At 40.2% G+C, this 11,922-nt stretch overlaps 1 protein-coding gene across 3 annotated transcripts in view; it reads left to right on the top strand.

Annotated features, from left to right (window-relative positions):
• Window positions 1-261: 261 nt before the first annotated feature.
• The window catches only part of LOC133568062 (coatomer subunit beta'-like), a 37,036-nt gene continuing 25,375 nt past the window's right edge, over window positions 262-11,922 (top strand). For all 3 annotated transcript variants that reach the window (XM_061919772.1, XM_061919771.1, XM_061919770.1), the window contains exons 1-4: window positions 262-392; window positions 4,907-5,044; window positions 5,131-5,217; window positions 7,262-7,388. In XM_061919772.1, the coding sequence (XP_061775756.1) occupies window positions 390-392; window positions 4,907-5,044; window positions 5,131-5,217; window positions 7,262-7,388 (355 nt within the window). In that variant the 5' untranslated portion in view covers window positions 262-389. The remainder of the gene's footprint in view (window positions 393-4,906; window positions 5,045-5,130; window positions 5,218-7,261; window positions 7,389-11,922) is intronic.

The following is an 11,922-nucleotide window of genomic DNA, read 5'->3' as shown; positions in this document are numbered from 1 at the left end:
AAAATTATAAATCGTGGTTTGTTTTACCTCAAAAGAGGGAGGATTTTTTTCACGCAAAATATATATGTATAAATAAATAAATAAAGATAATGAGTGTTAACATTTTATATCAAAGTCCACTGTATATTTTTTTCTGCTGCAAAGCCAAATAAATTTACAATAACATGTTGAACCTTATAACAGTTTAAGATTAGCTGTACTTTGACAACAATCAACAGTCAACATAAACAACAATAGTTGAGCGTGTCCGCCACGTCACATCACCAACTGTGACTCCTTAACTCTCGCGAGATTTGACTTCCAGGAAGTTCCACGTCAATTTTGGAAGCATTTGGATCCCGTTTGCAACACAATTATTTCCATCTTGTGTCGACGAAACAGTGACAAAAATGGTGAGCAAGCTTAACTGAAATGTCAACGTGTTTTATCCAGCCTGTCATGCCCTGTCTGTGACAGTTTGTTAGTCAGCAATTCGTTAAAATGTCTAATAACTCACACCTGTATTTTAGCGGCTAAGCTAGCCTGCAGACGAGTTTATTAAGGCTAATAATTATTGTAATGTTGGCTGTTTTAAATGTTGTTATTGTTTAATGAACTGATGTGAAGTACAAACCCCGTTTCCATATGAGTTGGGAAATTGTCCATCCATCCATCCATCTTCTTCCGCTTATCCGAGGTCGGGTCGCGGGGGCAGCAGCCTAAGCAGGGAAACCCAGACTTCCCTCTCCCCAGCCACTTGGTCTAGCTCTTCCCGGGGGATCCCGAGGCGTTCCCAGGCCAGCCAGGAGACATAGTCTTCCCAACGTGTCCTGGGTCTTCCCCGTGGCCTCCTACCGGTTGGACGTGCCCTAAACACCTCCCTAGGGAGGCATTCGGGTGGCATCCTGACCAGATGCCCGAACCACCTCATCTGGCTCCTCTCGATGTGAAGGAGCAGCGGCTTCATGGATGGCAGAGCTTCTCACCCTATCTCTAAGGGAGAGCCCCGCCACACGGCGGAGGAAACTCATTTCGGCTGCTTGTACCCGTGATCTTATCCTTTCGGTCATGACCCAAAGCTCATGACCATAGGTGAGGATGGGAACGTAGATCGACCGGTAAATTGAGAGCTTTGCCTTCCGGCTCAGCTCCTTCTTCACCACAACGGATCGGTACAACGTCCGCATTACTGAAGACGCCGCACCGGGAAATTGCGTTAGATGTAAATATAAACGGAATACAATGATTTGCAAAACCTTTTCAACCCATATTCAGTTGAATATGCTACAAAGACAAGATATTTGATGTTCAAACTCATAAACTTTATATTTTTTTGCAAATAATAATTAACTTAGAATTTCATGGCTGCAACACGTGCCAAAGTAGTTGGGAAAGGGCATGTTCACCACTGTGTTACATCACCTTTTCCTTTAACTACACTCAATAAACGTTTGGGAACTAAGGAAACTAATTGTCGAAGCTTTGAAAGTGGAATTCTTTCCCATTCTTGTTTTATGTAGAGCAGGGGTCGGGAACCTTTTTGGCTGAGAGAGCCCTGAAAGCCAAATATTTGAAAATGCATTTCTGTGAGAGCCATACCATATTTTTTAACACTGAATAGAATAGAATATAATAGAATACAATAGAATAGAATATACTTTATTGTCATTATATTTGCATATAACGAGATTAAAGACTCCGACTTAAGGTGCGGTTGTGGGAACAAATATGGGGTAAAATAAATAACACGAGGTAGTAATAAAGGAAAAACTAACAATTGAAATAAACAGACTACTATCTATTAAAAATAACAAGCAATCCTCTACAATATAAAAAACACTATAGAAATACAAAATACTGTACAATGTACAGAAAAAGACAAGAGTACCAAAGTAATAATACAACTAAATGCGTGCATCTTTTAAGTAAGACCAACATTTTTACAGAATAATAAGTCTCATTCTTTTTTAATAACATTGTTATTGCTTGAACAAGTGCGGTAGAAAACGGATGAGAATGTTTTATATTTTGAACGTTATTTTCAACATCGTGAATTATTCATTACTTATCGTGTTAAGCAATGTCAGCTAAGGTTTATCTGAGAGCCAGATGCAGTCATCAAAAGAGCCACAGGTTCCCTACCCCTGATGTAGAGCTTTAGTCGTTCAACAGTCCGGGGTCTCTGCTGTCGTATTTTACGCTTCATAATGCGCTACACATTTCCGATGGGAGACAGGTCTGGACTGCAGGCGGGCCAGGAAAGTACCCGCACTCTTTTACTACGAAGCCCAGCTGTTGCAACACGTAGCTTGGCATTGTCTTGCTGAAATAAGCAGGGGCGTCCATGATAACTTTGCTTGGATGACAACATATGTTGCTCCAAAACCTGTATCGACCTTTCAGCATTAATGGTGCCTTCACAGATGTGTAAGTTACCCATGCCTTGGGCACTAATGCACCCCCATACCATCACAGATGCTGGCTTTTGAACTTTCCGTCGATAACAGTCTGGATGGTTGGCTTCCCCTTTGGTCCAGATGACAAAATGTCGAATATTTCCCAAAACATTTTTAGATGTGGACTCTTCAGACCACTTTTCCACTTTGCATTAGTCCATCTTAGATGATCTCGGGCCCAGAGAAGCCAGGGGCAATTCTGGATGTTGTTGATAAATGGCTTTCGCTTTGCATAGTAGAGCTTTAACTTGCACTTACAGATGTAGCGACGAACTGTAGTGACAGTGGTTTTCTGAAGTGTTCCAGAGCCCATGTGGTGATATCCTTTAGAGATTGATGTCGGTTTTTGATACAGTGCCGTCTGAGGGATCGAAGGTCACGGTCATTCAATGTTGGTTCCCGGCCATGCCGCTTACGTGGAGTGATTTCTCCAGATTCTCTGAACCTTTTGATGATATTATGGATAGATGTGTAAGTTACCCATGCCTTGGGCACTAATACACCCCCATACCATCACAGATGCTGGCTTTTGAACTTTGCACCTATAACAATCCGGATGGTTATTTTCCTCTTTGTTCCGGAGGACACCACGTCCACAGTTTCCAAATATAATTTGAAATGTGGACTTGTCAGACCACAGAACACTTTTCCACTTTGCATCAGTCCATCTTAGATAAGCTCGGGCCCCGAGAAGCCGGCGGCATTCCTTGGTGTTGGTGAATGGGTTTGCCTTTGCATAGTAGAGTTTTAACTTGCACTTACATATGTAGCGACCAACTGTAGTTACTGACAGTGGTTTTATGAAGTGTTCCTGAGCCCATGTGGTGATATCCTTTACACACTGATGTTGGTTTTTGATGCAGTACCACCTGAGGTATCAAAGGTCCGTAATATCATCGCTTACGTGCAGTGATTTCTCCAGATTCTCTGAAACTTTTGATGATTTTACGGACCGTAGATAGTAAAATCCCTAAATTCCTTACAATAGCTCGTTGAGAAATGTTGTTCTAAAACTGCTCGACAATTTGCTTACAAATTGGTGACCTTCGCCCCATCCTTGTTTGTGAATTACTTAGCATTTCATGGAAGCTGCTTTTATACCCAATCATGGCACCCACCTGTTCTCAATTAGCCTGCACACCTGTGGGCTGTTCCTTATAAGTGTTTAATGAGCATTCCTCAACTTTATCAGTATTTATTGCCACCTTTCCCAACTTCTTTGTCACATGTTGCCAGCATCAAATTCTAAATTAATGATTATTTGCAAAAAAAAAGGTTTATGAGTTTGAACATCAAATCTGTTGACTTTGTAGTGCATTCAACTGAATGTGGGTTGAAAAGGATTTGCAAATCATTGTGTTCCGTTTATATTTACATCAAACACAATTTCCCAACTCATATGGAAACGGGGTTTGTATATAACCCTTTACATCAGGGGTGTCAAACTCAAATACAGAGTGGGCCAAAATTCTAAACTGAACAAAGCCGCGGGCCAAAGTTGAACAACTTAACCTTTTAATAGGGACCCAAACAAGTTTCGCATTGAATATTGAACAAGCGAAATGCAAAATCGAGTTTTGTTGGTAGTGGGGGGTGTATATTGTAGCGTCTTGGAAGAGTTAGTGCTGCAAGGGGTTCTGGGTATTTGCTATGTTGTGTTACGGTGCGTATGTTCTCCCGAAATGTGTTTGTCGTTCTTGTTTGGTGTGAGTTCACAGTGTGGCGCATATTTGTAACGGTGTTAAAGTTGTTTATACGGCCACCCTCAGTGTGACCTGTATGGCTGTTGACCAAGTATGCCTTGCATTCACTTGTGTTTGTAGAAGCCGCATATATTATGTGACTGGACCGGCACGCTGTTTGTACGGAGGAAAAGCGGACGTGACGACAGGTTGTAGAGGATCCTAAAAGGAGTACCTTTAAGGCACGCCCCCAATATTGTTGTCCGGGTGGAAATTCGGGAGAATGGTTGCCCCGGGAGATTTTCGGGGGGTGCACTGAAATTCGGGATTCTCCTGGAAAAATCAGGAGGGTTGGCAAGTATGAGAATTAGCGTTGAATGCGGTGATACAGCGGCACCGCCACTTTATAGTACCGGCGGGCCAGCTCTAATGTTGATTTATTATTGCCTCAAGGGCCAAATGTAACTACACGACGGGCCAGAGTTTGACACCCATGCTTTAGATGAAAGCAACATAATGAGCTGTATAGCGCTATAACCATGGTAAAATGTTATTTGACTTTGCTGTTAGTGTCATTAATTGTACGCCAGAAAATGCTTTCTAAATAGTGAAGTGAATTATATAAAGCGCTTTTCTCTAGTGACTCAAAGCGCTTTACATAGTGAAACCAAGTGACTAGGATAGCAGAAGCGGGGATCGAACCCAGAACCCTCAAGTTGCTGGCACGGCCGCCCTACCGACCGAGCTATGCCGCCCCGTGTAACAAGACGTATGTTTATTGTGTTCCAGCCGCTGAGGCTTGACATCAAGCGGAGGCTGACCTCCAGGTCTGACCGAGTGAAGAGTGTGGATCTTCATCCAACGGAACCATGGATGCTGGCCAGTCTGTACAATGGCAGCGTCTGTGTGTGGAACCACGAAACACAGGTGAAACACGCACCTCTCAACTGTAGACTACTATTGATTATGCACATAGTCAAATAATACATTCAATCCACTGTTGTTTTTGACAGACTCTGGTGAAGACTTTTGAGGTGTGCAACTCCCCTGTCAGAGCATCCAAATTTGTGGCCAGGAAGAATTGGGTTGTCACAGGAGCGGTAAGTATTTGTTCTTTGTTTTTCTCCACCGCACCGTGCAGATTTCCAAGTGTTTTGGCTACACCCTGGCCAAGTCGCCACCTCATTGCAGGGCAAAGACAGATACAAAGACAAGATTCACACTCACATTCACACAGGAAATACACAAGTGTGACACACCCAATCACTTAAGTGTAAGTACACAAGTGTGACACACCCAATCACTTAAGTGTAAGTACACAAGTGTGACATACCCATGCACTTAAGTGTAAGTACACAAGTGTGACACACCCATGCACTTAAGTGTAAATACACAAGTTTGGCACACTTATGTATTCCAAAAACTAAGTGTAAGCACACAAGTGTTACACGCCTATGCACTCCAAAGAATTAAGTGTAACACACTTATGCACTCCAAAGATTTAAGTGCAACACACTTATGCACTCCAAAGATTTAAGTGCAACACACTTATGCACTCCAAAGATTTAAGTGTAACACACTTATGCACTCCAAAGATTTAAGTGTAACACACTTATGCATTCCAAAGATTTAAGTGTAACACACTTATGCACTCCAAAGACTAAGTGTAAGCACACAAGTGTGACACGCCTATGCACTCCAAAGATTTAAGTGTAACACACTTATGCACTCCAAAGATTTAAGTGTAACACACTTATGCATTCCAAAGATTTAAGTGTAACACACTTATGCACTCCAAAGACTAAGTGTAAGCACACAAGTGTGACACGCCTATGCACTCCAAAGATTTAAGTGTAACACACTTATGCACTCCAAAGATTTAAGTGGAACACACTTATGCATTCCAAAGATTTAAGTTTAACACACTTATGCATTCCAAAGATTTAAGTGTAACACACTTATCCACTCCAAAGACTAAGCGTAAGTGCACAAGTGTGACACACATATGCACTCAAAGGACTAGGTGTAAGTACACAGGTGTAACACACTTATGCACTCCAAAGATTTAAGTGTAAGTACACAAGTGTAACACACCTATGCACTCCAAAGACTAAGCGTAAGTGCACAAGTGTGACACACATATGCACTCAAAAGACTAAGTGTAAGTACACAAGTGTAACACACTTTTGCACTCAAAAGACTAAGTGTAAGCACACAAGTGTGACACACTTATGTACTCCAAAGATTTAAGCGTAACACACTTATGCACTTCAAAGACTAGGTGTAAGTACACAAGTGTAACACACTTATGCACTCCAAAGACTAAGCGTAAGCACACAAGTGTGACACACTTATGCACTCCAAAGATTTAAGTGTAACACACTTATGCACTCCAAAGACTAAGTGTAAGCACAAAAGGGTGACACACATATACACCTAAAAGACTGCGTAAGTGCACAAGTGTAACATACTTATGCACCCCAAAGACTAAGTGTAAGTACACAAGTGTAACACACTTATGCACTCCAAAGACTAAGTGTAAGCACAAAAGGGTGACACACCTATGCACCTAAATGACTGCGTAAGTACACAAGTGAAACACACCTATGCACCTAAAAGACTAAGTGTAAGTACACAAGTGTAACACACCTATGCACCTAAAAGACTAAGTGTAAGCACAAAAGGGTGACACACCAATGCACCTAAAAGACTGCTAAGTGCACAAGTGTAACACACGTATGCACCCCAAAGACTAAGTGTAAGTGCACAAGTGTAACACACCTACGCACCTAAAAGACTAAGTGTAAGTACACAAGTGTAACACACTTATGCACTCCAAAGACTAAGTGTAAGCACAAAAGGGTGACACACCTGTGCACCTAAGAGACTGCGTAAGTACACAAGTGTAACACACTTATGCACCCCAAAGACTAAGTGTAAGTACTCAAGTGTGACACACCTATGCACTATGCTTGACTCTTACTTAAGTAATTATTACTACTTATTCATTTTACATGAGACACATTTCACAGAAGGAAGGGTACTTTTACTTGAGCACAATAGTTGGCCACTCTACCCACCTCTTGAACGTATAAAGAATTGTGTAAAAGATATTTGACCTTTCCCCCCCTCCCCTCTGGACAGGATGACGTCCAGATCCGTGTGTTCAACTACAACACTTTGGAGCGTGTCCACATGTTCGAGGCCCACTCGGACTACATCCGCTGCATTGCTGTCCACCCCACCCAGCCTTACATCCTCACCAGCAGCGGTACGTCAATACCCAATCTAGTCCACTTTATTTATGTGTAGCACATTTGAAAAGCAGTTTAAGATTCACAAAGTGCTGCACCGTAGTTCAAGTGCACAGGATACATTCCAGACAGAGTCAAGAACAGAAACAAATAAATACATAAAAAGAAGACTACTATTCATTCTATTGTACAATACACTTTTTTTTATCATTTAAGATTTTAGCAAAGATTTATCAGACTTTGAGCGGTTAATCCATGCTTTTATCACATCACGTTTGGACTACTGCAAATCCCTCTCTGCTTAATTGCAACTAGTCCAGAATGCTCCTGCTCGTCTTTTTACCTAGTTAAAATACATGAGCACATTACCTCTATTTTTGCATCCCTTCTCTGGCTTCCAGTTCATTTTACAATTAGTTTTAAAGGGTTTTTGTTTGTTTTTAAATATCTTAACGGATTAGTGCCAAAATATATGTCAGACTTTCTAAAAATGTACACTCCCACAAGGTCTGTGAGGTCAGCTGATCAGTTTTTTTCTTGTCGTCTCAAAATCAATTGTTTTCTGCCGTGGCTCCAAAACTTTGGACCGATATCTGTCTTGCTATTTGCAAGGCTCCCTTTTTAATGATTTCTAAACCATGACTTAGAACATATTTTTACTCCTCGGCTTTCAAACCAGCATGAGCGTTTTAGTCCAGTTTTAGTGTATTGTATTTTCTTTTATGGATTTTATGTATTTATTCTCTTTTTAATTGAATATATATTTTTTTACAATTCACTGTCTTTCTTCTAAATGTGTGTTTTAATTCCTATTCAGCACTTTGTGAAACTTTTTTTTAATGTGTTGTACAAATAAAATGGAGATTGGACCCTGTGGATTAAAAGCCAATGAATGAAAATATCATTTAAAATGCTATTTAAAAGTCATTATACAGTGGGACTATAGGTGGGAATTTTTGGGCACTTCACGATTACAATTAAGTTAAAGTACCAATGATTGTCACACACACACGAGGTGTGGGAAATTTGTCCTCTGCATTTGACCTATCCCCGTGTTCACCCCCTGGGAGGTGAGGGGAGCAGTGGGCAGCAGCGGTGGCCACGCCCAGGAATCATTTTTGGTGATTTAACCCCCAATTCTAACCTTTGATGCTGAGTGCCAAGCAGGGAGGTAATGGGTCCCATTTTTATCGTCTTCGGTATGACTCGGTTTCAACTCACAACCTACCCATCTCAGGGCGGACAATTCAGGAACTACGATCTAAAAAATTAAATCATTGATGCATCTTGAATTTAGATATATTGATGCAGTTTTACATTTCCTTTCGTTTCACTAAGTAAGTGTTTATTTCGTGCAACTATTTCGTGCCCAAATCGGCTGTTCAGATTTACTTTAATAAAGAGAAGTGTAGGATTCTTCTCTTGTTGCCTTATTTGAATTTGACTTTATTAAATGTATTTATATTATCATTTTGTGCAGCCGGGCCGGAGCAGGAGGGGATAGAAAGAGAAAAAAAGGAAGACAGAGGGGGAAATTGTGGGGATAAGAGGGGGATTAGACAGAGAGACAAAAACAACAACAGCAAATACAACTATAACAACAACAACAACAATAGAACAACACCAGCACATACAATATGTACAAATTAGGGATGTCCCGATACAACTTTTTCACTTCCGATACGATACCGATATTGTAGCCTTGAGTATTTGCCGATACCGATATCAATACGATACGATATTGGCACGAATCATACATATATTTATTCCTTATTTTGTTTTGTAGAATGTTAGAAAAGGCTTGATAAAGTGATGTTACTGTTACTGATGTTGTAGTTCAAACAGAAAACAATAGTCAGCAAGAGTAGGTATAGGAAAAACTGAACCATTTATTATTAACCAATTGGTTTCGCCTTCCGCCCGATTGTAGCTGAGATAGGCGCCAGCGCCCCCCGCGACCCCAAAAGGGAATAAGCGGTAGAAAATGGATGGGATGGATGGTCACATAAATTTTTACCTTCAACATAAGAGTATTACCTCAACAAATCCAATAAAAACAAAATGTTATATTTAAAGTGCAAAATAACCACTAATACCAACATAATTATACAGTTGAATAGAATAAATTAAAAATAAATTAGAAGACCCTGAAAAGTAACCTAAATAAATCCAATAAAAAAAACAAAAAACGTTTTAAAGTGCAAACAATTCAAGTTCACTTCAGTTATTTTTTTACTGTCAGCATATGTTGGAAACAACTGTGGGCAGGGACAAAAACCACAAAAACAACACAATATTGTCCACTGTCCAACTGCTCTAAATTAAGAGTTCACAGCTCCAGTTTCACTGACTGACTATGCCCAAAACAATGTAGAAGAATAGTGTAAACACAATAAACATATCCCTCTAATAACAAGAGCATAAAACAAATAATAATCAGTCAGTGCTGACTACCCTTACTACTCCTCCTCCTCCTTCTCCACTTTCTGCAGTCCGAGCATAATGTGGAGATTTATTTTTAAGAAGATAAACATTTCGGCATGCTGTGAGTTAAAATACTTCCACACAGCCGACATCACTACACTTTACTGAGCACACGCGTTGTCGTTGTTGTGATCACGTCGGCTGTGCGTGCTGGATCAGAGACGCTCTTCTTCCGCGGCCACCACCAACGTTAATTAAGGGGCATTGCCGCCACCTACTGTGTTGGAGTGTGATCATGTGATCAAACCAGTCACCTATTATAGAAGTGCTGCAGCGGCAAATGGACAGCTTATATCGGAGCGCTTATATCGGAGTTTTTAGATTCAGTCTGATAAAATCCGATATTCACTTTTTTGGCTAATATCGGACCGATTTCCGATATCAATATCGGATCGGGATATCCCTAGTACAAATATGATCGTAAAAGTGATAGCAAATAAGCAGTTAGTGAAATAAATAATAATATAATAATGACAATGAGCATTTTTACACTAAAACTGGAGCAATACAAATACCAATAGAAAAAGCGCTATTGATCATGAACAAAACTAATAGTTTACCTCTATTATCAACAATACAGTTGTTCAAATGCAACAATACGTATACATAATGATCGCTAGAAAGATAATAAAAATTGAAATAAATGAAATAAAAAAGGAATACCGAAAGGTGAAAGGAAAGAGAGATTGGCAACTTATATTAATCTTGTAGATTGTTATAGTAACAATGGGTTAAGCTTTGTCAATATGCCATGTGTAACCCAGTTTACCCTAGGGCAACAACTTTGATATATGTTTGATGAAACGTGATTATGTGCATGAGTATGTATATATACATATACAAGTATATGTATATGTACTTGTATATGAACAGAATGTGTATATGAATGTTTGAACAGTAAATGTATATGTATGTTTGTTTGTACAGTGAATGTATATGTACAATATTTGTATGTTTGTACCGTGAATGTGCGTGTGGATGGACGGACTTGGAGTATGTAGGTATGTAATGTATTTGTGTATGTATTTGGGAGCTTAGGTAACAATGTATTATGTGCAACTTTATTACACATTTATAACAAGAAACAGTTGGATTAATTCCCATATTTATTGCATTTATGGGAATGTGTGTAAAACTGGACCAAAAGTGCCCGATAGTAAAGCAGCTACCCGGTGAGGTGGCTCACTACAGTCAGCCAAATTTTAGAATTGTCTGCATTATTTATTTGCAATAAATACATCTCGTATCAGTTATTGACGTTTACTAATCAATTTTATAATCATCCGTGTCAGAATTGCGATGCGTTTAAAAATCGATTATTTCCCCCACCTCTAACTGGAACCATGATTTACAAATATGATTGGTTCTTGAACAGATTTTGTAAAATAAAAACGTTTGTATATTTAAATACATTTCTCCATATGAAACAATGGCTTATGTTTCCATGCAATAAATTACCGTATTTTTTGCACTTCAAGGCGTACCGGATTATAAGGCGCATAAAATAGATGCTGGGGTTACGTAATGCATCCTTTAGATCGTGGGTGTCAAACTCTGGCCCGCGGGCCAAATCTGGCCCGCCATGTAATTTAATTTGGCCCTTGAGGCAATATCAATTTAGCATTAGAGCTGGCCCGCCGGTGTTATACAGCGTCGGTGCCGCTGTAACATCGCATTCACCGCTAATACTCATACTTGCCAACACTCCTAATTTTCCTGGTAGACTCCCGAAGTTCAGTGCCCCTCCCGAAAATCTCCCGGGGCAACCATTCTCCCGAATTTCTACCGATTTCCACCTGTACAACTATATTGGGGTCGGGCATTTAGCGTTCTCTGCAACCTGTTTTCATGTCCGCTTTTCCTCCATACTAACAGCGTGTCACATAATATTTGTGGCTTTTACACACACACACACGCGCAAGTGAATGCAAGGCATACTTGGTCAACAGCCATACAGGTCACACTGAGGGTGGCCGTATAAACAACTTTAGCACTGTTACAAATATGCGCCACACTGTGAACCCACACCTAACAAGAATGAAAAACACATTTCGGGTGAACATCCGC

The sequence above is a fragment of the Nerophis ophidion genome, linkage group LG14, assembly GCF_033978795.1.
Source record: "Nerophis ophidion isolate RoL-2023_Sa linkage group LG14, RoL_Noph_v1.0, whole genome shotgun sequence".
In the NCBI taxonomy this organism is placed as follows: Eukaryota; Metazoa; Chordata; class Actinopteri; order Syngnathiformes; family Syngnathidae; genus Nerophis; species Nerophis ophidion.
Note: the sequence above shows the minus strand (reverse complement) of the source record. Positions and strands in the feature narration are given on the sequence as shown.